Raw genomic sequence first — 24,207 nt, 5'->3', positions numbered from 1 at the left:
CAATGCATGTGTATGAGTGGGGCGTGTATGAGTGGGCGTGTATGAGTGGGGCGTGGTGTGTATGAGTGGTGTGCAGTGGTGCTGTCGGAGACGTATCGCTCTCAGTCCTCGCCGTCGACGACGAGCACGAGCTTGCCCCGCGCCCCAGCCTCGGCAGCCTCGTGCGCGCGCCGCACCTCGCCAAGCGGGAAAGTGAGCCCGACGCGCACCCCAAACCTGCCGGCCTCGACGAGCGGCGCGACCTCAGAAAGGGCATGCAGCGCGCGCCCGTCGTCCCCGCGCGAGAAGCGCACGCCGGTGGCCTGGGCGCCGGGGTAGTCGGCGACCGTCAGCACGCCACCGACGTCGCCCACCACGCGGACGAGGAGGGGGAGGACGCCGTTGCCCGCCGCGTCGAGCGCTTTCGTAACCGCCCCCCCGCCCAACGCGGCAGCGATGCGCGCCTCGAGCCCGTCGCCGTACGCGACAGGCTCGGCGCCCAGCCCCCGGAGGTAGCCGTGCGTCCCCGGACTCGCCGTGCCGAGCACTCGCGCACGCCGCGCCAGGGCTAGCTGTACGGCCGCGGCCCCGACGCTCCCGCTCGCCCCGTTGATGAGCAGCGTGTCCCCTGCGCATACGCGCAGCGCGTCGAGCGCGCGCCACGCCGTCTCGAGCGCGGAGGGGATCGCGGCGGCCTGCACGAACGACAGTGACGCGGGGATGCGCGCCCAGACCGAGAGCACGGCGTACTCGGCCTGCGCGCCGGCGTCTGAGGTGAAGCCATACACCCGCCGCCCGAGCTCGGAGGGGTCTATGCCCGCCCCGAGCGCGTCGACGACGCCAGCCGCCTCGTACCCGAGCCTCTGGGGGAGCCCGCCGCCCATCTCGCCGCGCCGCTTGGCGCAGTCGCTTGCGTTCACGCCGGCCGCGCGCACGCGGATGCGGACCTCGCCTTCTCCTGGGTTGGGGAGCGGCGCGTCGACTAGCGCCAGGACGGAGGGGGGGCCGAAGGTGCTGAACTGGGCGGCTTTCATGTTGCGTGGGGAGGAGGGATATCGGGCGGCTGGGTCTTATCTGCCCGAGGGGCTCGGCAAGGTCGCTTCGGCGTCTGTGGTCGCCGAGGCCGAGGCCGGCGCGGGCAGGCGGGCAGGCGGGCAGGCGGGCTGCGATGGGGTCCCCGGTGTGCCTCGGCGTCGGGTGTGTTCTGACAGACCTGCACGTATGCAGCGACGAGGGCATGAAGCGCTGCCTATAGTGGCACCCTCGCCCACTCCCTGGGACCACCCGCGACTGCTACCACTTCATAGCCCCTACAACGCCTACATCCAGCCCGTAGGACCCCCTCACCCCGTATACGGGTCGCACGGCCGGCGCTTCCTCGTCTTCGGGTCCTGGTAGAACACCCCGCTCGCCCACATAAAGTTGTGGCCGCCGGGGCACACGCCGGCGTTGGTGTGCAGGCACCACCCGCTCGCCTTGTGGCATTTGACGTCGGCGCCCCCAGGGCACTTGTTGTGGATGACCTCTATGCAGCTGCCGACGGCGCAGCAGCGCACGCCCGGCGGGTCGTTCGGGCACCGGTTCCTCGTCGTCTCAGACGTCGCGGGCTGCCTGGTGCCGGGGTTGATGGCGTGGCACTCGCTCGTCCAGACGCAGACGCCTGGCGCGGGTCAGCTCGTGCAGAAGGGATCAGTGCTCACCGTCACGTTGGGCGCCGAAGGCGTAGAACGGGCCGCAGGAGTCGCCCCAGCGCGCCACGGCGGCGGTGGTCGAGAGTGCGGCGGTCAAGATGGTCGAGAGCAGCATGTTGGCGGTGGGGAGGTTGCTCGAGCCGGGCGGGGCCGACATATGTAGCGGGCGGCGAGGTCACCTGCAGCCCACATGTGCTCCACCCATCCCCCAAAGGTTGACGGTGCCAAGCACCACGAGCGGTGGGTTCTCAAGCTCCTTGCAGTTCCGCAAAGCCGAGAGGTGAGTTGAAGTGACGTCCGCTGCCTTTCCGCGGGTGGGCGGCGGGCTCGCGTGCCCGTCGCTGCGGGTGGGACACTTGGATGACAGGGAAACCGGTCATCAAGGTTAAAGCTGAGCCTATCTCGCTGGCTGGGCTTCGGGACGAGGGCCATGTCGCTGGAACACCTCGGATGCAAAAGAGCGAGCAGCAGGATGGAGGCCGCGAGATGGCCGACGAGCGGCCAGAGCGAGCAAAGTGAAGTGGGTCCGTGGTTGCTGCCACTACCACCACATGAGGTACACTTCGCATGCCACCACCCAGCACCGTCCACTGTGCCGTGCGACAGGCCTCGAGTGCCCTACGCTTAGCTTGAGAGATGGCCAGAGCCAGCATCGGACGGCACTCGATAGGCTCAGCATATATGGTGCCGCTGCTTCAGCCCGACTGGAACGGAGGAGCGGAGCCACCAGGTCATCAACTAAGGGCGAAGGCACCAACACGTTCCGCGAACAGTCAGTCACCCAGCCACCAACATTTGCAGCCTTGTAAGATCTACCCCGACACGTGCATGCATGCTTGTGGGCATGTACGATCCACAGAATCCAGTCGGCCGTATGCATCGCTGCGCCGCCGAAGTCGCGTCGGGTGTGCCGGCCAAGCCGGGCGGCGCGGTGCACCGCCGTGGCCAGCACCGCCCCATACCGATGCGGCGGCCGTTTCAGGTGTAGAGCACCGCCGACACCCAGTGCCAAGTGGCAATCGCGGCGAGGCGCGGCTTACTTTGCACCGACTCCAAGCTAGCATGCACGACTCCGAGCTGACGGGGCCGTGCTGGCTGGGTACATGAACGCATACCCATGGCCAGCATGCACGTCCCCCATTGATCACGCCGTCTACCGTCAAACCCATGTCCCGCACCCCGCGGCGCCGACGCCGCCCCACACCCGAGATCTACAACCTCGCGCTGACTGAGCACCCGGGCTACGCCGCCTTCCACAAGTAGTGCGTCGGAGAGGGGACTCTGCTGACGCCAGTGAGCACTATGACGAGGTGGTCGCCAAGATTGAGCGCTCGGCCGCGCGCGGGTGGCCATCACACCGAGGGCTGGTGAAGAATGTGCGTTGGGGCTGAGATGCCGCTGACAGTAGTTCCTGGAACATATGGACGTGCTGGCCGCGGCGCGAGACTACCTCGCTACCATGCCGCCAGAGTGCAAGCCCCTAACGCCTGGCGCGCTCACGCGGATGCGGGCGGTTTCCAAGCTGTGAGCCTGAGCGCCGGCACCGCTGACCCCAGCGACCACTTCGACTACATCAAGTCGTTCATCGACATGCACGAGCAGCGCGGGGTGCGCGCCGAGCTCATGGTGCAGGTGAGTGAGCGGCGTGTTCAGCGCTGACGCCAGCTCGCACTCCACCGACAGGGCCTGTCAAAGGGATACCTGCACCTGCTCGCATGCGAGCCGTGGGCCGGCACACCGCCCGCCTACCCGCCGATGGAGCGTCGCCTCGCGCGGCAAGTGGCCAAGAGCAAGTCGACTCCCGCACCAGTGCGTGCCGGGGTCGCACGCACCAACACCTGCCTGCGGCTGATCGAGGCGGGTGGACCAGCCCACGGGGCGGCACCGCCGCCTCCCACGAGGGGGCCGAGTCCCCGCGCCCGAGCGGCGTTCGAGCTCCGGGCCAGCATCGCCGCGATCGAGAAGCAGATCAACGTGCTGCACGTCGAGTCGGAGGAGGAGAGGTGGAAGAAGCTTGCCAGTATCCCGTGGTACGTGTGGGAGGAGGAGAGGGAGCGGGAGGGGGAAGCACGGAGCGAGAGGACGCGGTCGGAGCGGAGCAGCGGGGAGAGCTCGGAGGCCTGGAGTGAGACGTCGGAGCGGGGGTACGAGTGGTTCTCCCCGGAGCCAGAGGAGCGTACGGAGAAGAAGGCGGAGCGGAGTGGTGGGGTTCTGGGCCGGCTGCTGGGCGGCAAGCGGTGGTCCTGCGCTCAATAGACTTGATAGATGCCGGATAGGATGTAGCATATCATGTACCGTCCACACACCCATCACCGCGCTACTGGCTTGGCAGAGTACAACGGCAGTGTCCCGCCTACACGCTGGTCTTCCCTCTGCGCCTCGAGGTACTTCAGCCCCTTCTTGAGCGCCTCCTCGTGGCTCCGGATCTCCTCGTCAGCACAGCCAGGACGCCTACCCACCCGCTTCTGGATCCCGGCCTTCGCGACGACGAGCTGCGCGCTCGGCAGCGCCGCGGCATCGTCAATCACCAGCACGATGTACTCGAGCGCGTCGCTCCCGTCAGCTCTAGCCCCCACCGGCACCTACCTATGCCGCTTGAAGCGGTGCACCCGGTCCGTCTGGGGCCCGACCGCCACCCGCCACCACAGGTACTCCTTCGCCTCGCCGAGGAGGTGGAGGATGTCGGCGAGCTGGCGTCAGCGGGACCATGGGGTGACCCACCTCGGTGGAGAGGATGTCGGCCACCGCTAGGCCGGGGATCTTGGCCAGACACAGGTCGACATATGTCCGGATGTAGTCGGCGTCCTCGCTGCTGTCAGCGCCGCGGGGGGGGGCACGCACTAGCGGTGGAAGCGGGCGTAGCCCGGGTGCGAGGTGTGCCGCGCGTAGTAGAGGTCTGCGGATACTTCGGCCTTGGTGTCTACTCTGCTTGAGGAGGCCATGTGGGTGTGAGGTGACGGTCGGGGGAGTGTGGGGAGATGGATAACAAGTGGTCAGTGTCGCCGCTCGGTCCCGGAGCGGACTCCAAACACTTGGCAGATCAGTCGCGCCGGCTCCTTTGACTCGCGCGAGTCAGTGTATCTCGATATACACGTGCGTTGCGTGTCGGGCTGCCGGCTGGACTGGCCGAACTGCCGCTATGCGAGACGAGGCCGATGAGGACGGGGATGCAGCGGTGGCAACATGTCATGGCATCACGCTTCTGCCACCACGGCCGCGCGGGGCGGGTCATCATCGCCTTGGCCTGTTCATCCGCTATCGTCGACGCGCTATTCGTCTCGACTCCATCTGCCGCGGCATCGTGCCCGTCGACACGGAACTTGGGACCCCATGAAGCCCCGCGTGCACCGGACAAAGAGTGTCCAATCGCGGTCGCGCGGGCATGCCGATAACACAGATGGTGGCCCTTGCGCAACTCGCGGAAACCGGAACATGAACAACCTCGACTACCGCGTCACCTCTTGCCACCACCCACACCTTTGCGACACCGAGCACAACTTGTTGAACTCTCACACCTATTGACCGTTTAATGGCCTCACGACAGCCCAAGAAACAACCATACCCCAAGTACGCAGCGCTTCAGGCCAGCCCAGGAAGCAAGGAGTTCTCTAAATAGTGAGGCCAGGTCGGGGCCAAGACCTGACGGATCAGTGAGACCTTGAGCAGTATCATCGCAGACTACAAGCACTTGCATGTCGAAACCAAGGTTGTTCTAAAGGCCGTAGGTTCTCTCCCGGCCTGAGCCGCCTAACGGCAAGCTCCAGGTGCACAGGGCGATACTGGCGTCCATCAACGACAGCAAGGACGCCTACAAGCTCCGACAGCACATCAGGGGAGATGAGTGAGTGGGCGTACATGCATGCACTGACGACAGCCCCGCCTGGCAGTACGTCTGCGCGTTGGTCGAGCTGGAGCCCGAGGATCGGCCGCCGTCAGTGAATGCTGAGCTCTTTGAGCGGGTACGTCGGCCAGGCAGACGGCGCTCACCCACAGCTGAGACAGCACGAGGCCGTCGTGACCGAGGGGTACTGGCTCGTCCTGGAGTGGTACCACTACCCCTGGGCCGAGGACCAGCTCAGGCGCTCCGTCACACAGCCCGACGGCCGCAGCGACATTGTCGAGGAGTGCAGGCACGCCATCTTCGCGCTGGAAGCCGAGCTCGAGGACGAACAGCTCGGCTGGTCCCGGCGAGCAGCGGTGGAGAAGCGGCTCGTGGCGCTGCGTGAGCGCATGCGCATGCTCCAGGCCAGCCTTAGGTCTGCGCCGAGAGCCCGCCCGCTGCCCAAGCGGAAGGCGCCCACCATCGATAAGGAGCTGCCGCCCGTGTGGAAAGCGTACATCGCCGGGACGGAGCTGCAGCCCAGGAACGGGAGCACGGTCGAGGGGAGGTCGCCGGTCCGGTGGAACGGGAACACGATCGAGACGCAGCTGCCGCCCACGGAGCGGTGGAGGGCGGTTGAGAGGGCGCTGAACCCGAGCGCGGCCGAGCAGGAGCTCCTGGCCGAGGAGGAGGCCCCGACTGGGGCGGTGGCTCCGAGCGTACGAGGGTGGCCGACGAGGCCCCCAGGTCCGTGTCCGTGGCCACCGAGCCCTCCCGGTCCGTCGCCGCCGAGCCCCGCTCCCATGCAGCACGCATACGCGACCGAGAAGGACCTCCCGCCCGTGCCGGAGACCAGTGCGGCCATACGCGGCCTGTATCGCGAGGATGACGACCAGCGCAACGCCCATGGATCCGCCAAGAACAAGGAGAACGAGAAGGTCGACGACGACGCGGCAAGCACGTTCAGCGCAGCGCCGCCGTCGTACCACACCCACGTGAGCAACCAGGCCTCGGCCGAGAACAGGCTCAACGACGCCGAGGACCGGATCCGTGACCTCGAGCGCCGGCTGGCCCAGTCGCGCGGCCTCGGGCGCGGACTGTTCAGCTCGCAGATGTTTGGGCGGGCGTTTGGGAGGGGGCAGAAGTGAGTGTGGGAGGTTGACGCTGCACGATGGGTTGTATGTACCGACTTTATGCATGGCCCCTGGGTCAAACTGTGTATGTACTGTAACACTGTGCAAGAGGCACTCTGGTGCTAGAGTGCTGGATCGGCGCCACTCCGATGAACAAGTTGAGGACGACAGGAGGTAAGGCCATGCGTGCAGGTGCGCTTGGAAAGCCTCCCCTGCTGACTGGAGTTTCCGGGATCACGACCATGGTAGTAGCCAGCCGGTAATGGACGTGGTCGCCGTGCCGGACGATGTGGAGCTCTCCGTGCGTCGACGGTTGACTTGGAATGGGCGGTGCATTGTGAGGCAGATGCCGACCGTGAGGCAGTACAAGCGGGCAGGGGAATCGCCGTCGGCACCGCATACCGATGCCATCGGGGGCCCACCCTAGACCGCAGATAACAAACTGGCCATGATCCGACAAGCTTGGCAAGGTGCGCAATGCACAATGACGTCGGGCACGTGCATGTAGACAGGACTAGTCAGCTGCAATCAGTCAGTCAGCCATACCCGAGTCACGAGCATCGTCGAGCAGGTAGAAATAGCTGGCACTCGTGTGAGCATCACCAACCCCCATGCTTCCGAGCCCCACAGCCCCCTACTACACTCGCCCATGTCCACCACAAGACCACAAGACGTCTACCACAGCGACAATGACTAGTTCCGCACCCCCTGCTACGCCTCCCGATGTCGACTGGATCTGTGGCGAGTCGCGCATCACCATGGCCAACCTGTGAGTATCATAACGAGAACAGCTCTAACCTCAGCCCAAACCTGGCTTACCTTGAAGTCCCGGGAGACCCCGACCACGGGCCGCCCGAACTGACCAACCTGCAGTGGCGGCGCAAACAGGTATGGTCGTCCCCGAAAGTGCGGACCTGACATTCAGGCGATGATGCACGTCTACAACGTCAGAGGAGCGATCCGGCACATCGACAAAGAGTTTGAACATCATTGGCGCCCGAAGCACTGGTACCAGGGCATGGTATCGATTACGCCAGACAATACCGACGACCACATCCTCAAGTCCCTCCGCCAGTGCTTCGATGAAGAGGACCCCAAGGAGATGGTCACTCTCCTCCGTGAGCTGGTGAGTGCCGAGCTTGGCGTGCTCTGACCGCAGCTTGAGCGGACACTGGAGGTCATGGACAACCGTGTCCACTGGATCGACCTAGACCGCCACCCCAAGGAATACCCCGAGTTTGAGCACGCCATTCGGTACATGCAGCGCGACGTGAACAAGCGTCGCCGAGCGCGGCCTCGCGGGTCACCTACAGGCGACCATATGACAGAGGAGCAGCCTCCTAGCTACGTCCCGACTCGCGCCCAGCCACCAGTTGAAAGCGCGCCCGTCCCAGCACTTGTGCAGGCTTCAGTCCCGGAGCGGCCACCCACCGCTCCAGTCACAGCGGCGACTCCAGCGATTCCGCACAGCCCCATCAACACCCAAGCAACACCAGAAGCACCCAGCCCGGTGGCTGCAGCGCTGCCCATCAGCGATGACACCCTGCCGCCATACACCGCAGAGAGGAGACAGTCCCCACCCATCACCGACGAGGCCTTCACCGCGCGCATCGCCGCCCTCCAGGCCGAGCTGGTCACCACCAATCGCGCCTGTGAGGAGGCACGTGAAGCTGCAGAGGCCGCGCAGATGGCGGCTGCACAGGCGATCACGCGCCTCGAGGTGGTCATGCGCCTGACTGCTATTGAGCGCCGGGCCGAGCTGGCCGAGGGTGACAGTCGCCGAAAGAGCTGGCAGATCTGGAAGCGGGCGTAGCGAGCGCGTGTTGTATAGTGAAGCGCCTACATGACACTTGTATGTATGTTTTCATGTATAGCCTGTACGTGTACATATGATAATGGACCAACCATCACTCCACTTGGTTGGAGTTGGTTGGAGTTGGTGTTGTGTCGAGGTCCACCCACTTTGACCGCGCTGCTATGTAACGCTCAACCGCCGAGACAACCATAGAACCTCTCCGCAGTGTGGTCCTGCGGATGTCGAAGATCGTCATTGGAGGCCCCCGAAATAGTACTGCAGGGCAAACCAAAAGATGCCGAGCAAGAGGAGTGCGTTGAAGAAATCGTTGGCAGAACCCATGGCGGTGTAGCGTGCCCCACTCGACGAGATGTGCCCAGTCTGGATTCCGCCCGCATAGAGCAGGGACAACAGCCCCGCGACGGCGACCCAGACGGCCAGTGCTGGGAACGAATGGAGGTTGAGGGCGGCGTATGAGAGGAGGGCAGCGCCGCTGACGAAGTACAAGGCGAATCCTGTTCGAAGTATGCGAGTCATGCTGAGGGATTGTGAGGAAAGAATGTGCACTTGAGTGAGTCCAACTGCGGGAGGAGTGGTTGTGTGAGGTTGTTGTGACGCTCTCGTCGTCAAGGTCCACCCAACTCAACGTTACAACTGCATCACTACCAGGGGTGGAACCGCTGCTGGAGGTATGCGAGACTCCCCCATAGCGGAATGACTAGGAATGGCCACCGGAGAATAACTGCTACTGATTCTACCTCGAGGAGGCCGGCCGCGATGAGAGCGGCTACGGTGGCGAGGACTCCTGATGTCGTGAATCCAACATCGACTGCAGGAGAGTAGTGTAGGGCAGCGATGGCCACCATGAACACGCCGCTGGCGCCGAAAACGTAGGCTTCTGCGAGGAAGCCGATTCGATACGTGACCCTATCGAAGGTTGATGGACTTGGAGGGCCGACTGGCAGCTCGGCAGGCCGCAGTTGTGAGCCTTCGGGGTCGGGTAGAGACAGTGCAAGGATAGCGGTGAAGTAGGTGCTGTAGAATGCGACAGTTGCAGCGCACCAGAACGGGCCGGACTGGGGGGTTGTCAAAAGAGTTGCAGCCCCACTGGCCACGGCGAGTGCGGCTATGAGGTAGACGGGCTTGATCATGCTGTTGAGGGGTGATGTTGAACGTGGTGTCGACAGCAAACCAATGCACCTCGCGCTGCAATTGGGGTACTCGCGCTGTTGCACCTGGCGTTGCAGTTCGGGTTACAAACGCTTGGTTGGATGCGGCAGTCAATGAATGATGGGTTACAGCGCTTCGAGGAGAATCCGTGTGAATAGCTACATATGGATGTCGGAGCGTTACAGGTCCCCCCCCCCCCCCCTCGTCGTCAAGGTCATCGGGCAGCGTAAACAAACACCTTCCAAAGGCGGCAATCTCAATGGATCAGCCCCCGTCCCCCGTTTGAACCTCCTTGTTTGTTGCATGGACCTTCGTATAGGTGTATGGACAGACACACGGCCTTGAAATGAACGTCTTCGTGTATCGGACTTCGACTCGATCTACACTCGACTGCCACTTTCGCACGTGGGGTGGGGGTTGAGGCTGGGGGTTGTGGGGCCCAACGGCTCCGGAGTTGATGATAAGCGTCACGCACACCTCGCTCCTTTGCACCCACCCGCTCCCAACCTCGCTCATTCCAGCGCGATACCATGTTCCGCAAGCCCGACGCCTTTAGGCAAGTATGGGGAAGGGACAGCAGAGGCAGCGACCCTCCTCCCCTCGCGACGCACCCTGGATACGTGCTCTTCCACGAATAGTAGGCAGGCCTCTTCCACCGTCGCTAACCTCTCCAGTCCCGACGGACAATGGGCAGACGGCAAGACGGTGGAAGAGCAGTACCGCTACGTGAGATGTCGTGACCACCCCCAGCTGACCTCAGCACCGTGACCGCCGCACGCTGTGCATCACGGCTCTCGAGTACCTCACCGAGGCGCGCAAACCCTACCCGGACCGCCGACCAGACCCATACCGACCAGACGTGTACACGCGCGCGCGAGTCGACCAGGTCTCACAAACGTGCGCGGCCCGTCGTTGCGTCCAGCTGACCATCAGTGAGGAGTGGAGGTACCTGAACCTGTTCATTCGCTCCAACAGCGGCAACAGGGAAGTCCTTCCAGCCCTCGCGGACGAGGTGCGTGCACGCGGTGGGTCTATGCTCACGATAGCTTGAGGAACTCAAGCGCTTCGCGGAGAAGAAGATGGAGGACCTCACTTCAGAACACAGCAGGGTGCTAGACGTCGGGCACCCGCACGGCACCAAGGGGTACGACGCGCGCCAGCAGCTCCTGGAGGAGACGCTGCAGATGGTGCGCCGGCTTGAGACACGGGTGGCCGTGCAGAAGAAGACCCCGCGTCACAGGCCTAGTGGTGTTACAGACGACGAGGCGCGGCTGTATGCTCTCCGGCAACGGGCGACCGAACTCGAAGACGCCATGGACCTATCGTTTGGAGGCCAGTAGATATCGACATCAGGTGCTGAGTGGTCGACGAGTGCTCCGTGATGAAGTAACGATACATGGATCACAGTTGTATATGTACATGGTTGCCTAGAAACACCGCACCAAGCTCACTTATCGGCGAGTCGCCGCTTCCGCTGCTGCTCAAGGTATCGCAACCCTTCCTGCAGCGCCTGGAGATGGTCCTTGGCCTGAGGGGTCAGCCTCTGCCATGCCGACGAGACCCACGCGCTCCGAAAGTCCGCCCACCTCGGCAGTGTCAATATTCTTGTCGGTACGGATATCGTCCAGCAGGAGGGCGGCGTATTCGAGCTCCGCGCTGTCAGTCAGCCCTCGTCCCTCTCCACAACGCACCAGGGGTTCTTGGGCAGCTCGAGCGGCTTGTGTCTGTACTCGCCCGATTCGGCCAGCTTGCAGACGTGGTCAACCACGCGCAGCTGGTGCTCGAGCTGGACGTCAGCCGCGCCCCAGACTTTCGCCCACCTCGGTGCGCAGGGCGTCTGCCAGCCCCTCACCGGGCACCTCGGCGAGGCAGGTGTCGATGAACTCCTTGGTGAAGTCGAGGTTCTCGCTGCGTGTCAGTGCGCGCACAGCCAAGGGACACCTGCAAGCGGTGGTACGGGAGGTAGCCTGGGTGCGATGGGTTGGACTGGTAGTATGCGACCTCGACGCGCTTGGCCTTGCGGTAGGACTCTGCCCATCGGTAGTTTGGCGACGGCCTGGACATGGTTGGCGGTGTCGATGACTTGGGTGGCAAAGGTGACGATGTTGCCAAGGCGAGGCACGAGCGCGTCATGATGTCGAGCATTGTCCGGCTCGTCATGTCTGGTCGACTCACCGGCAAACCGGCTCTCAACGGCGGCGGCAGTTGTGCAGCCCAATCAGCGCAGGGGATGCGAGTGCAGATCGTCGTAACCACGCTGCGGATCCTGCCCGCGACTGTATGCTTAAAGTGCCCGTGTCATCCAGTGAGAGCACCGCCTTCGCAGTGGCGCATTCACCGCCCGATGCTGTCGGATGCGAGAGATAATGGCGACGGGCTATGCGCCGTGGGAAAGACAAGAGCCACTTGCGGGCTCGTGTGCCCGCAGACCGCGAGGATGGAGCAGACCACGCCAGGGGGAGCAGTGGTGCCTGCACATCATTGCCACCGACCGAGCCAATGACGTCTGGGCTACAATGCCCGTCTCGCCACCATGCCACTCTACGACCTCCGTCGTCTCCATTGTCACACGCTCAGACGAGTCGATGCGGACGGAACATGACTCGCATCGCATCAAACGTGCGCTAGGGGAGCGTATTGGGTCTAAGCCAATGCTGAAATGCACCGAGGTAGCCACTGTGGAGCGATAAACGGGTCGTTGCAGTGGGCGGTGTATAAACACGAGCCGAAACACAGCCACGGGCATACATCCCCATTCGACTCAACCCGCACCTATTATTCTCTCCCACTTTCCTCTTCCAATGAACCACCGCGCAACAGCGTGCAAGGACACCCAGCACACCAACGACGACACTTGAGCCAACCACACTCACGACCGACCCAACACCTATGCCCTACGAGGCCCGGGGACCTGGCCCGCCCACGCCGCCCACCACACCCGAAGACACGATCCGCGTGACCCCATATCGCGATGGGGCCGACGTGAAGAAGATGCCCCGTGCAGTCGCCTTTGACGCCGGGCGCGAGATGAACAACCTGAAGACGTTCATCCAGACGCGCATGGCCGCTGGCCACAGCGAGCGAGCCGTCCGCCGCGCCCTGCAGGCGATGCAGGCAGAGGTGGGTTCCTCGATCATCGTCATAGCTAACCCGCCAGATGATGGCCCGCGCAGCCGCCATCACAGACGCCCTTGTCTGGATGGAGGAGCAGGCCGAGATGGCCGAGATGGAGGAAGAGCAGGCCAAGGTGCCCGCCCCGCCGCCGCCGTACGTGGCCGAGGCGCCGGGCTACGACGTTCCTTGCGCTCCTGAGCCCGCTCCGGAGCCCGCGACACCCCCGCCCTGCATCGTCGTCACGCCTCCAGCCACTACGGCTGAGGCAGACGACATTGTCCGCGCCTCGGCCATGGCCGAGGTTGAGGCCCGTCTCGCTGACATGGAGATCCGAGAGCGCGCAATGGAGCGCCGCCTGGGATCCCGTGTCTCCCACCCACAGTTTACCAAACTTCGTGAGGAGGTAGAGATTATCAAGGAGCGCGTCGCCGAGGTTGCTGCCAAGGAGAAGAAGCGCCGCTGGCGGAAGCTTCGGAGTATACGGGAGTAGAACCAGACCCAGAACCTGAAGGCGTCGTATTGCTAGAGATGTAAAGAGTGCAATACGCTGTGTGCCGCAATGCGCTGTTTCTCGCTCCATTGAACAGCGGCCTCGAAGCTCGATGACCTCACACCCGTTGACATCGGGTTTGTGTCGCTCGGCGAGCAACTGATTGCTCGGTTCCGTTCGAACGTGCTTGCCTGCATCGCATCGCAATGTGCCTGCAGCGGATAGCAGCAGGCTTGGCTGTGCCTAGATGGACGGGGTGGCGGCAAGCACCTACCTTAACTATGACGCCGCCGCCTTCACAATATCTCATACACGCTCATCATGGCCTCTCTCCCATCCTCATCAGCAGGGGCGCACTACCGCGCCAGGTGCGAATCGCTCCTCCCATCACATCGATAGTGAGCCCTCCGGGCGACCCCGCTGACCGTAGCCATGACTTGGACATGGTCAAGAGGTTCATCGACCTGGCCGAGGCCGACATGTACCAGTACGCGGGCGTGCTACAAGCCCTCCGAGAGAACGTAGGTGGAGTGCACGGCAATAGGCTCACCGCAGCTCGTCGAGCACGCCTCAGCCCTGGACCAGGGCATACGGTACCTCGACAAGACGACGCACAGCGAGCTCTCTCCCGAGGCCAACGTCGCCGCGCACCGCATCTCCGAGCTCGAGGCGACCGTGGCCCGGCTCAAATGGGACACGGCGGCTGCGAAAGCCGCGTGGCACGAGGCCGAGACGGTATCCAGGATAGGTCTCCAGCGCGTGGATGAGCTCGAGAGGGAGAACGACGAGCTGAAGGCGCGGCTCAAGCAGGCCCGCGAGCTGGAGGAGCAGAACGCCGATATGCAGGCGCGGCTCCAGCTCGCTCTGGAGGAGGCGGGGATCGACCGGCGGGGCGAGGCCTTGGATACCGTGCGGGATAGGGTGAGGGGCAAGCTCGTCGCAGTGGAGACGAGGGAGCGAGCCGAGGTGTGCGAGGCGCCGAGGAGGGGCAGGTTCAGGATGTGAGTGTGACGGCGGGGCGCCTGCTGACAACTAAAGACCGAGGCCAAAGAGCATGTTCTCTGGAGTGAACATGCTCCCTGCATAGCACGAGGTCATGGCGCTTGGGGTAGAGGAGTTGTATGCATGTCACATGTTTCGTAGTTACGGTGCGGACCGCGGTCACGGAGCTCGATGACCTCACCTCGCGGCCATCTGTTTTGTCTCGCACCGCCTAGCGATGGGTACCGCCACTCATGTGACAAACTGAGTCGATCGCATCAACCGAGACTGCTTGCGTGCATCGCACAATGGCTGCAGAGGATGAGCTTCGATGCACAAGTACCTAAACTCTAGGACATTGCAAGCGGCACAACATCTCAGACGCTCAATCATGGCCGTTAACCAGTCAATGATTTTCACGTCATTCTCAGCAGAGGAGCACTACGACTTCCTCTGCAAATGCCTGCTGCCCCCAAGCCGATAGTGAGCGACCCAGCGGACCCGCTGACCCCAGCCATGACGTCGAGGCAGTCAAGGCCTTCATCGACGACGTCAAGCGCGTCATCGGCCTGATCCCGGACAGCCCAGGCTACCCAGTCTCCACGGGCATGCTGCACGCCCTCCGCTCGAACGTAGGTGCCAGCACGGCCCTAGCTGACGGCAGCTCGTCGAGCGCGCAGTGCTGCTCGACGAGGGCATCCGGTACCTCGACGGCACCCTGCGCAGCGACCCGTCGGCCGGCCCGCCCCCGCCGCCAAAGGACAAGGGGAAAGCGGCCGCACACCATATCCACAACCTCACGCGGCAGGTGACCCAGCTCGACGTGCTCGTCGCCCAGCTCATGGGCGTGGCAAACGCGTCGCGTGCGGCACTGCGCGAGAGCGAGTCCGGGTTCCACGCGCTGCGCGCGCGCGTGCTCCAGCTCGAGGGGCAGGGCGAGGACGCTGCCCTTCGCGCGCGCGTGGAGGAGCTCGAGGTGGAGAACGCTGAGATGAAGGCGCGGCTGCGGCTCGCTTCGGGGGAGACGGGGGTGAGCGGGGAGAGCGAGGAGGCTCTCGACGCCGCGCTGGATCGGGCCCGGGCAAAGAGCGCGGGCGTGAAGACCGAAGAGCGCGCCGCGGAGACAGAGGACAGCGACGAGGAGATAGATGACCTTGCCGAGGAGACACGGCCGCGCGCCGATGAGCCCGAGACGACCAAGAAGCACATGTTCAGAATGTGAGTTTGTGGGCGCCGTGCTTACTGACGACGAAGACCGACGCCTGAGCCCTGTTCTCCCCTCGATATGATGCCTGCATGAGGGGATCGAGCAGCCCGTTGTCGGTCACATGACGCCGCACGGCGGCGAGCCCCTCGCGTGCACCGCTATGGCGGGGCCCTCGGCGCGTGTCCTCGTCGCCGGTAACGGATCGCACGGTATCACTCCGCCGCCATGCACGCCGCAGCCGATGGAGTCGAGCGAGCCGAACGGCCGGGCAGCGCCGCGCATCGCATTGTACCTTGGCTCTTGGCGGTGTGTGGTGGCGTGCCTGCCATGGCGAGTGGCGCCGAGTCGGCTCCAGTGGCAGATATCACCACTCCTCGACGCCGTCACATGCTCTTTCTACACACTCCTTCCCATGCCAGCCCCGAATATGCAGCGATACTGGGACCTGTACGCCCCCCTCCTCCCCGCCAACAAATAGTGAGCGCCCCGAGAGCGACCCCTAACCCTAGCCACGACGCCGAGCACGTCCGCGAGTTCATCAAGCTCGTGCTCTCTGCGGGGTCGAACGCGCGCACCGGTACGCTCGACGCAGGGGCAGAGCGGGTCCTCCACACCCTTCGCGCGGACGTACGTCGCCCCACTCTGGCCGAACTGACGCCAGCTCGTGGACCACCTCGCAGGCATCGTGAGCGGGCTGCAGTACCTCGACGAGCGGGTGGGCGCTTCCACGCCAGGCGAACCCGCGCCGCCGGCATACTCGCGCACCCCGGCGCTCGAGGCCGCCATCCCGCCCGAAACGACCCCAGAACCGGCGACCATGCGAATCGCCGAGCTCGAGGTGCGCCTCCTCCAGCTGAGCCGGGACGTCACGAGCGCCAACAACGCCGCGGCGGTGGCGGCCGGGCGGGCCGCCTCGTTGCGCGCGACTGTGCGCCGGCTCGAGGCGGCCGCTGCTAAGGTGGTGGAGACGTGTCGGGAGGAGGATAACCGTGGGAGGGACAGGGAGCCGGTGGGCCAGAAAAGACGTTGGTTCCAGTTGTGGCGGAGAGGCACATAGGCGATGGGATGCATTGTGAACCCCTAGCGTTGCTCCGTGCAGAAGCAGACGACTGGACTGATGCCATGCGTTCGAAAGCTATACGGTATACGGGGACGTCAGATGACACTCTTGGTTACTTCTCCAAGCTCGTAGAGCATGCGAGGCTGCCGATGCAGCCGAGTCCCAAGTCCAGGCAGCACCGCATCTCGATGTCGGTACCACACCCGCACACCACATAACATACAAACCGTGGCGAACACCGTGACCCATGACCACACACACAGACTCAGCATGGCCTCTACAGAGTACAGTCCCATTATCTACCCCAGCACCCTCCTCGTCCCCGACCCCGAAGCGTTCAGATGGGCATTCCAAGTGCGCAACGCACTGAGGCGCAAGCCCCAGCCCTCGCACAAGTGAGTCGTGTCCCCGCCACGCCTGACAACCCAGTGAAATCGTGGCTATTCTGCTGGCCTACCTCGCGATGAAGGACACGGGCTTCCGCGAGAGCAAGCGTACAGACATCACGCGCGACGTCTACCTCCAGCGCAAGCTAACCCGCATCGAGCGGTCGGTGAGTTGCGGATGTAGGCTACGGGCTGACACCAGTACTTGAACTGGTATCCGCTCTTCGGGGCCGTTCGCAAGGTGTACGGCCTCGCTCAGAGGCCGGTTGTCAAGTGTAACCTTGAGATGGGTGTGGTCCTTGAGTCTCCACCGGCGTATAAGAAGTGCACATGTGCTTCAGCGGCGGACAAGGGTAGTGGCGGGAGTGACTAGTGAGAGGCGGGGTCTGTGTACCTGTATGTAACTTGTGTGTGCAGCCCGAGTAATGTGTTGCAGTACTCAAGCATGTTCAGCTGCAGTACATGCTCTCTTCCTCATGTTACCGATGGAGCCGACTCCAAGTCCGTCAACACAGCATGGGAGCTTGGCATCCTTGAGGTCTGCCCTGGACACGGCACTCCCGACAAACATATAAACTCGTCGCCCGCCACATTGCCCGACACACCACCAACATGGCCCCAGACTACAGACCATCCATCTACCTCGGCGGAGTTCAACTTCCGCCCCAAGAGCGAACGTGCAACACAAGAAGAAAGGTGCGCGTGGCTTTGAGATATGCGCCTTCGGACGAGTGAGTGCCGTCTCCGCCAGCGCTAACACCCAGGTCCATGGTGGCGATCCTCCTAGGCTACCTCTACGTGAAGGACAAGCGCTTCCCCCTGAAGTTTCTCCCCGTTAAGACGCGCGAGGACTACCTCGAGGACAAGCTCATGCGCATAGAGCGAGTGGTACGCGGCCTTGAATTGAAGGGTCTACTAACTCCAGAACCCGGGGCATGGGTCGCTGTTCGGTGCAGTGCGGGCAGCGTACTCCCTGCCTGATCGACCAGGTGGTGCAGGCAACACCGAGGCTGGGACTCCGCCAGCGTACAACAGTGTAGCATAGGACAGGGGCGACGGGGCGAGAGACGTGTGAGAGGGGGGCTATGTATGTGCGTAAACCTTGTGCAACTGGCCGGAGGAAGAGGTACACAAGGAACCGAGCCCAGTGGGTGTGCCTCCAGCACCGCATGCAAGGCCACTTCTTGGCATTCGTGGCAACACCACACTCGAGATATTTAAGCCATCGCCGGCACCTTTGCACGCCCACACAGCCAAGATGCCCCCAGCAGACGACAGACCCCCCGCCTACCCGGGAAGAATCGACATCCCGACCCTTGACCAAACATGCCAGAATCACCCCGATGCGCTGGCCGCGCTATCGCGCGCGTCCTCAGAGGAGTGAGTGTAATCGCCGTGCCGCAGCCAACATCCAGCGCCTTCGTGTCAATCCTCTGGGCTACCTCGCCGAGGTGGAGATAAAAGCGCGCGCGTTGAGCTGGCCTTGGTCCTGGTGCCCCTTTCTCCTCAGGCTCCAGTGGGAGCTCGACTTGACCTTACGCCTCCTCGAGACAAAGGTGGGTTGTTTCGGGAGGCTCGCTCACCCCAGTTCCCGGGCATCATCTCGCCGTTTCGGACCGTGCGCGCGGCGTACCGCCTGAAGGATAGACCAGTGTCCGAGGCCGAAAACCTGGCCTATTTGAGGGACGCTGAGTCTTTTGCAGCGCACAGAACCGGGCCTCCGGCGTACAGACCCAACACTGTCACAGGGTGGAGGGTGGACGTCGGGGTTTGGGTGTGCGACTGCCAGTCTCTCCCACAAGCGCCGATGGCACTCCGTGCAGAGAGCCCACCGCTGTACGGGTGCATGACCGTTTGTTGCATGCACCTATGATGAGCAGATGGGCAGAGAATGATGTGGCAGGAACGGTAATGCTGTGGCGGCTCCAGCAATGCTGTGCGGTGGCCCCGCCACGACCCCCGATGCTGCCGACACAGCCGAGCATGTCACCACCGGGCGGCTTGTCGTCGCCTGTCTCGGGCACGGGTCTTGGCGGCGGCGGTGAGGTGGCGGAGGGCCACGCTGCCGAAGCCTCGGCACGTGCAGCGGCGCACGTCAGCCGACACCGCCGGCAGCGCGTCACACCGCTTTGTGGGCTAGACCCCGCCCGGGTACGGGGCTGTATGCTGCGAGCGCGATAGGGGGGTATGGTGTCAGCCGCCGACGCGGGAGGTCAGTGTCGGCTCGGGTGCTGCGCTTGATAGAAGAGTCGGAGACTGGGCAGAGTGGCACTTTGCCACAGCCATGCCCCCACACCACCGCCAACGACGACCATGCCTCCAGTCTTTCCATCACCCCAGCCTCGAACCTCCCATCTACGCCACGCGCTCGGCCACACAGACCCCGCCGCCATACACCCCGCCCACCGAGTCCCACGACCCCGCCGCCAACCCAACCGCAGCGCGCATAGCCGACCTCGAGGCCACGGTGTCCTCCCTCGCCGCTACGCTAACGCAGCGAGCGCGCGCGCACCGCGGCCGAGGCGACGTGCCGCACGCTGCATGCGCGCCTGGGCATCATGGAGGGCGCGGCAAGGGCGATCGGCGAGCTTGCGGACCTCAACGCGCGGGAGGCTGCTGTCGAGGCGCGGCTGGCTGCCGTGCGGAAGCGGGTGCGGCCGAATTGGTGGGCGTGGCTCTGCAAACGGTAGCTGCGGACTGCTCTTGTACCCATCGCGACTGTTCACTGTGACCGCTATAGACCGGCACGAGCGCCGCCGGCCACTCACACACGCCCAAATGCACACGAGGGCGCCGCGTGGTCGCATGCGCAGGCCCTCGTAGTGTCTGCTTGGCGAGGCTAGGGAGGGAGCGATGCGGAGAGATGCATGGCAGTCGTCGCCGCTGCCCCTACCGGAGCGGTCACACGGTGGCGACCGGTCGGGTCCTCTTTGCGTCAGTGGCATTTCCGACTTGGTGGGGCTGGGTGGGGGTCGGTGACAGACGATATTTTTGGCTACAGTGTAGATACTGGCGCTGCTCGGGCCTTGAATGATAGCACAGAGACGTGCTATGATCGCGAGGACGGCGATAACGGTGCCAGAGCTCCCCGCGTTGCTCTGGACCCGTTGCGCGAAGAATGCAGCTCGCAAACGCGAGATACACCCACCTGGGTCCAAAACTGTCGGGGTACCCATTTCCAAGTCTTGGCACTGCTTGGCTCACACCGCCGACGATGCCGCACGCCGCACCCGACGACGATTTGCAGCGAGCCGAGCCGCGAGCCGGGTGCAGCATGCATCTATAAGGCCTGGGAGGGTGAGAGCTAGCCCCGACAGCACATACACCCACCACGACGATGCGCCTCGCCCTCGGATTGACACTGCTCGCTGGCGCGCTGGCCCAGACGCCGACGACGAGCGTCCCGCCCCCGCCGTCAAATAGCGTCGGCTGCGTGCTCCACGGCGACCACTACCACTGTGACGGGCCTGCTTCCGGCGCGAGCTCGACCGTCAGCGGCATCCCGCCCCCGCCGACAGAGAGCACGGGCTGCACGCTGCACGAGGACCACTACCACTGCACTGGGCGTGCGGACGGGGCCAACACGACAGCCGCGCACGCCGACGAGCACGACGCCGCGCACGACGACGAGGGGCCATGTGTCATCCACGTCGGGCACACGTGAGTCACCGCAAAGCGAGCTAGCTGACAGAAGCCACGGAAAATGCTCGTCGCAGGACATTGCGTGCGGCGCCATCCTGCTCGAGGACTACAAGATGCCGCTGCACATCGCGGCGGTGTTCATCGTGCTCGTGTCCTCGGCCGTCGGCATCCTCGTGCCCCTCGGCGCGGGGTGGATGCGGCGCTCGGACAGCGCCGAGAACCGGACCGACACGGTCGCGAGCCTCGACGCAGCGGCGCTGGGCAAGGGCGGGGCGTGGGGCAAGGTCTTCTTCGTCGCGCGCCACTTCGGCACCGGCATCATCCTGTCGACGGCCTTCATCCACCTCCTGTACCACGGCTTTGTCATGTTCAACAACGAGTGCATCGGGCACATGGGGTACGAGAGCACGTCGTCTGCGATTGCGCTGGCCGGCGCGTTCGTCACCTTCCTCCTCGACTTTGTCGGCTCGCGCACGGCGCGCGCAAAGCTCGACCACGCGCACGCGCGCGCGACGTCGGCCGCGCCCGAGGGCGAGGACGGCAAGGAGGTCGATGGGTCGACTACCCTCGCTAGCTCGAGCCTCGTCGGCCACTCGTGCACCCACGAAGAGGCGGTCGTCCGCACCGAGCAGGTGTGGCAGGTCTTCCTGCTCGAGGCCGGCATCATCTTCCACTCGATCATGATTGGCGTGACGCTCGGCGCGGGCTCCGGCGCCGGCTGGACCACGCTGCTGATCGTGGTCGTGTTCCACCAGTTCTTTGAGGGTGCAGCGTGAGTTGAGCAAAAGGTGGCAAGGTATCAAGCTAACTCGGCAGCCTCGGCGCGCGCATCACGCTCCTCTTCTGGATCTCCAAGATGCGCACCTTTGTCCTCGCCATCATCTTCACGCTCATCACGCCCATCGGCATCGCGATCGGCATCGGAGTCCGCAAGTCGTTCTCGTCCAACGGCAAGGCCGCGCTCCTTAGTGTGGGCATCCTCAACTCGATCTCGGCCGGCATCCTGGTAAGTTTGGCGTGGTTAGGCTCAGGATCAAGCTCACGCCTCGCTCCCAGCTCTACACCGCGTTCAAGCTCCTCGCCGTCGACTTTACCGACGGCCCGCTCAAGCGCGCAAAGGTGTCGACCGTGTGCGTCGCGCTCGGCGCCGTCATCATCGGCATGGTCGCGATGAGTGTGCTGGGCAAGTGGGCATAGGAGAGAGCACAGAGAGAGAGACGACATCAGTAGGAGAGCGCAGAGAGAGACAACATCATAGAGCATCTAGGTCAGCAGCATGGATTATTTGGATATAAAAGGTTACGTTTGTGCCACGCCACGGGGAGGCTGCGCATGTTTCTTCGGAATCGGCACGACGTCGTACTCGTCGTCGTCGTGTCTGCACTACCGTCGTCGAGCTCGACGCGCACGCAGCCTGGACTGCGAGGCACGCAGACTCCAAAACGGGAAGCAGCCTAGGAGACGGCAGCTCGGCCTGGGAGAGGAGCAAAGGCCAATGTTCCCCGTCAGTTGATGCCGTAAACTCTAACGTTATCTACAATCTCTCACAGCGCACATGAGCGCAACGACAAAGTCGCGTGCGACGACACCTCGAGATCTGCCTGCACACAAAAGCACATGCATCCAGACGCGTCGCGCTTTGCATCCGTACACTCACCAGCATGCTCCGCCGCACCCACTCCAACCTCGAGACTGGCGTGTCCTCTGCCTCAGTGACGGGCTGCCCCTCCCCTTGGGTGGGGGTGGCGCCTCGACGCGTCGCTCCGGAAGCAACAGCGGCGACGTCGACGTCGGCGCCGGCGTGGGCGCGGGGCAAGGGGGCCAAGGCGACGGGGCTCAGGCGGCTTGGATCGCTCGGTTCGTGGTCGTCGGCAGGCCCGCAGCCCACGACACCAGCGACGGCGCCGACGACAGCAGCGACGCCAGCAGCTCCCACACTGCGCCAGCTCGGCTCAGACTCGTCCCTCGAGCAGGCGGCCTCATCAAGCACCATGTCCCAGGGCTATCCGCTGCCCGCCCCACTCCCTCCCCTCTCCCTTCGCCACCGCCGCGCCGCTACCCGCACCGACGAGCAGCTCGCCCCCCTCCGCAGCACCCATCCCCACGCCCACGCCAGGTCCGCTTCGGCGTCTGCAAACCTCGCGCTCGACACGCGCCCCGTCTTCAGCCGCACCCAGCAGCAGCCCATCGTCATGCCCGTGCACCAGCGCTCGCCTGCGCGCTCGCCGGCCGCTGCGTCCCAGCGGTCGCCGGCCGCCCCGTCCCCCGCCGCCACGGCGTCGCCGTCGTCGGACGTGTCGCCTAGCTCGGTCGAGTCGGCCACGTCCTCGCCCTCGGCGCCGACGCCACACCAGCACCAGCAGCAGGCCCCGACGCCGAAGGGCCCTCTCAGCAAGCTCATGCAGCCCGTCCTCCGCGCGTGCGACGTCTCGTCCCCGCTCTGGCCGTACACCTACATCCATGACGACGACAACATTTGGACAGGGTTCGTGACCCCCATGTTCAACTCGGACGAGGTCCGCGCCGCGCTCAAGGTGCCCGAGGCGGCCGAGCGGCCCCAGTGAGTTTGGCAGTGTGGCTCCTCTAACCCGACCCAGGTACTGCGTCGCCGTCTTGCGCTCGTACATCTCGCGCAAGCTCGGCCGCACGAATGCCAACGTCACCGCGCCAAAGGTGACGGCCAAGATCCAGTCGCTCGAGGTCGAGCTCATCGAGTCAGACAACCGCATCCACCTCGCGCGCGCCTTTGCCCAAGTGCGCGACGAATACGCCTTTGGCGACTCGCCGGTCGCGCCGGTGCGCGTGCGCCAGCTCCCGCACTGGCGCATGCGCTCCATCTCGCGCAGCGCCAGCCAGCCGATCACGGACGCAGACTACGTCGACGACGACGACTACATCCTCTCTGTCGCGCCGTCGTACGCCCAGGCCTCGGACGCGGGCATGGAGGCCCAGCTGGCAAAGTACCGCAAGCTCAAGAAGTTTGTCAAGTCGGCGCACCGGCACGTCCTTGCCGCCAACGAGCGCGAGCGCGAGGCCGAGGCCAAGGCCGCCGCCGCGCAGGAGGAGGTCGTCCGCCTCGCCAAGAGGGTTGCGAGGCTCGAGGCCGCCGCCCTCGGGCAGCAGGCCTTCCCCTTGGTGCGGAGGGGCAGCAGCGACTCGGTGTACAGCCAGGGTGTGACGCCCGCGGCCGCGAGCGGCCCCGCCCCAGCGCCGGCGTGTACGCCCGCCGAGGCCGCCCCGGCAGCACTCTCCATGCCGACCGTCCCGGCGCCGGTCACGATCGTGCCGCTGGCCGAGCCCGACCTCGGCCCGGAAGAGGTCATCACGACGCCGCTGAGCTCGCCCGTGTTCACGCCATCCGACCTCGAGGAGCTCGACCGCAGCCTGTACGGCACGCCGGGGACTGCCTCAGAGTCTCTGCCCTCGGCCACGCCCACGAGCCCGCGCACGCCCGCGACGGCGGTGAGCGAGCTGCCGTCGCCCCCGAGTTCGAGCCGCCCGCTCCCACGACCCCCGGCCGACCAGGCCCAGGACATGCCGTGGGGAGCTGCTGCCGCCTCGTCGGCGCCAGACGCGGTCCCCCCGCCTCGTCCCGCGCGCAGGAAGGAGGCCCTGCCCAACGAGCTCGAGCTGCCGCCCATTCCGCGATTCTCCGTCTTCTCCCTCAGCACCATGCTGCAGGACGAGCACGATTGAGTACCACGCCGTGTCCATGTACCGTTTGTTGTTGTTTTTCTAC

The 24,207-nt window shown here is 64.5% G+C and overlaps 13 protein-coding genes across 13 annotated transcripts; 9 read left to right on the top strand and 4 right to left on the bottom strand.

Moving 5' to 3' along the window:
- Positions 1-101: 101 nt before the first annotated feature.
- Positions 102-1,013, bottom strand: Q8F55_008252 (uncharacterized protein; the record flags this gene model as incomplete). Its single annotated transcript, XM_069356649.1, has 1 exon — positions 102-1,013. The coding sequence occupies one exon, from the start codon at positions 1,011-1,013 to the stop codon at positions 102-104; it is 912 nt and encodes a 303-aa protein (XP_069206490.1).
- A 309-nt stretch (positions 1,014-1,322) lies between these two features.
- Positions 1,323-1,827, bottom strand: Q8F55_008251 (uncharacterized protein; the record flags this gene model as incomplete). The annotated part of the gene is made up of 2 exons (XM_069356648.1): positions 1,323-1,639; positions 1,680-1,827. The coding sequence occupies 2 exons, from the start codon at positions 1,825-1,827 to the stop codon at positions 1,323-1,325; spliced, it is 465 nt and encodes a 154-aa protein (XP_069206489.1).
- A 1,010-nt stretch (positions 1,828-2,837) lies between these two features.
- Positions 2,838-3,926, top strand: Q8F55_008250 (uncharacterized protein; the record flags this gene model as incomplete). Its single annotated transcript, XM_069356647.1, has 5 exons — positions 2,838-2,932; positions 2,965-3,046; positions 3,079-3,194; positions 3,227-3,302; positions 3,354-3,926. 5 exons carry the CDS (start codon positions 2,838-2,840, stop codon positions 3,924-3,926), a joined length of 942 nt encoding a protein of 313 aa, XP_069206488.1.
- A 53-nt stretch (positions 3,927-3,979) lies between these two features.
- Q8F55_008249 (uncharacterized protein) lies at positions 3,980-4,612 on the bottom strand (the record flags this gene model as incomplete). The annotated part of the gene is made up of 5 exons (XM_069356646.1): positions 3,980-4,096; positions 4,130-4,223; positions 4,257-4,360; positions 4,392-4,479; positions 4,512-4,612. 5 exons carry the CDS (start codon positions 4,610-4,612, stop codon positions 3,980-3,982), a joined length of 504 nt encoding a protein of 167 aa, XP_069206487.1.
- Positions 4,613-5,199: 587 nt separating this feature from the next.
- Positions 5,200-6,638, top strand: Q8F55_008248 (uncharacterized protein; the record flags this gene model as incomplete). The annotated part of the gene is made up of 5 exons (XM_069356645.1): positions 5,200-5,285; positions 5,322-5,391; positions 5,429-5,511; positions 5,545-5,629; positions 5,664-6,638. 5 exons carry the CDS (start codon positions 5,200-5,202, stop codon positions 6,636-6,638), a joined length of 1,299 nt encoding a protein of 432 aa, XP_069206486.1.
- Positions 6,639-7,312: 674 nt separating this feature from the next.
- On the top strand, positions 7,313-8,436 carry Q8F55_008247 (uncharacterized protein; the record flags this gene model as incomplete). Its single annotated transcript, XM_069356644.1, has 3 exons — positions 7,313-7,392; positions 7,497-7,749; positions 7,783-8,436. The coding sequence occupies 3 exons, from the start codon at positions 7,313-7,315 to the stop codon at positions 8,434-8,436; spliced, it is 987 nt and encodes a 328-aa protein (XP_069206485.1).
- A 1,682-nt stretch (positions 8,437-10,118) lies between these two features.
- Q8F55_008246 (uncharacterized protein) lies at positions 10,119-10,928 on the top strand (the record flags this gene model as incomplete). Its single annotated transcript, XM_069356643.1, has 5 exons — positions 10,119-10,225; positions 10,263-10,314; positions 10,349-10,485; positions 10,522-10,600; positions 10,635-10,928. The coding sequence occupies 5 exons, from the start codon at positions 10,119-10,121 to the stop codon at positions 10,926-10,928; spliced, it is 669 nt and encodes a 222-aa protein (XP_069206484.1).
- Positions 10,929-11,035: 107 nt separating this feature from the next.
- On the bottom strand, positions 11,036-11,652 carry Q8F55_008245 (uncharacterized protein; the record flags this gene model as incomplete). Its single annotated transcript, XM_069356642.1, has 5 exons — positions 11,036-11,116; positions 11,154-11,244; positions 11,280-11,374; positions 11,409-11,496; positions 11,528-11,652. The coding sequence occupies 5 exons, from the start codon at positions 11,650-11,652 to the stop codon at positions 11,036-11,038; spliced, it is 480 nt and encodes a 159-aa protein (XP_069206483.1).
- An 825-nt stretch (positions 11,653-12,477) lies between these two features.
- Q8F55_008244 (uncharacterized protein) lies at positions 12,478-13,192 on the top strand (the record flags this gene model as incomplete). Its single annotated transcript, XM_069356641.1, has 2 exons — positions 12,478-12,708; positions 12,746-13,192. 2 exons carry the CDS (start codon positions 12,478-12,480, stop codon positions 13,190-13,192), a joined length of 678 nt encoding a protein of 225 aa, XP_069206482.1.
- A 321-nt stretch (positions 13,193-13,513) lies between these two features.
- Q8F55_008243 (uncharacterized protein) lies at positions 13,514-17,199 on the top strand (the record flags this gene model as incomplete). Its single annotated transcript, XM_069356640.1, has 10 exons — positions 13,514-13,590; positions 13,623-13,713; positions 13,748-14,193; positions 14,688-14,805; positions 14,838-15,391; positions 15,890-16,007; positions 16,042-16,405; positions 16,724-16,835; positions 16,870-16,993; positions 17,029-17,199. 10 exons carry the CDS (start codon positions 13,514-13,516, stop codon positions 17,197-17,199), a joined length of 2,175 nt encoding a protein of 724 aa, XP_069206481.1.
- A 239-nt stretch (positions 17,200-17,438) lies between these two features.
- Q8F55_008242 (uncharacterized protein) lies at positions 17,439-18,210 on the top strand (the record flags this gene model as incomplete). Its single annotated transcript, XM_069356639.1, has 3 exons — positions 17,439-17,557; positions 17,591-17,714; positions 18,160-18,210. 3 exons carry the CDS (start codon positions 17,439-17,441, stop codon positions 18,208-18,210), a joined length of 294 nt encoding a protein of 97 aa, XP_069206480.1.
- Positions 18,211-20,163: 1,953 nt separating this feature from the next.
- On the top strand, positions 20,164-21,665 carry Q8F55_008241 (uncharacterized protein; the record flags this gene model as incomplete). Its single annotated transcript, XM_069356638.1, has 4 exons — positions 20,164-20,486; positions 20,521-21,240; positions 21,285-21,474; positions 21,525-21,665. The coding sequence occupies 4 exons, from the start codon at positions 20,164-20,166 to the stop codon at positions 21,663-21,665; spliced, it is 1,374 nt and encodes a 457-aa protein (XP_069206479.1).
- A 794-nt stretch (positions 21,666-22,459) lies between these two features.
- Q8F55_008240 (uncharacterized protein) lies at positions 22,460-24,164 on the top strand (the record flags this gene model as incomplete). The annotated part of the gene is made up of 2 exons (XM_069356637.1): positions 22,460-23,028; positions 23,066-24,164. 2 exons carry the CDS (start codon positions 22,460-22,462, stop codon positions 24,162-24,164), a joined length of 1,668 nt encoding a protein of 555 aa, XP_069206478.1.
- Between the last annotated feature and the right edge of the window lie 43 nt (positions 24,165-24,207).

The sequence above is a fragment of the Vanrija albida genome (assembly GCF_041260175.1).
Source record: "Vanrija albida strain AlHP1 chromosome Unknown contig_6, whole genome shotgun sequence".
In the NCBI taxonomy this organism is placed as follows: domain Eukaryota; kingdom Fungi; phylum Basidiomycota; class Tremellomycetes; order Trichosporonales; family Trichosporonaceae; genus Vanrija; species Vanrija albida.
This window is presented reverse-complemented; position numbering and strand designations above follow the sequence as displayed.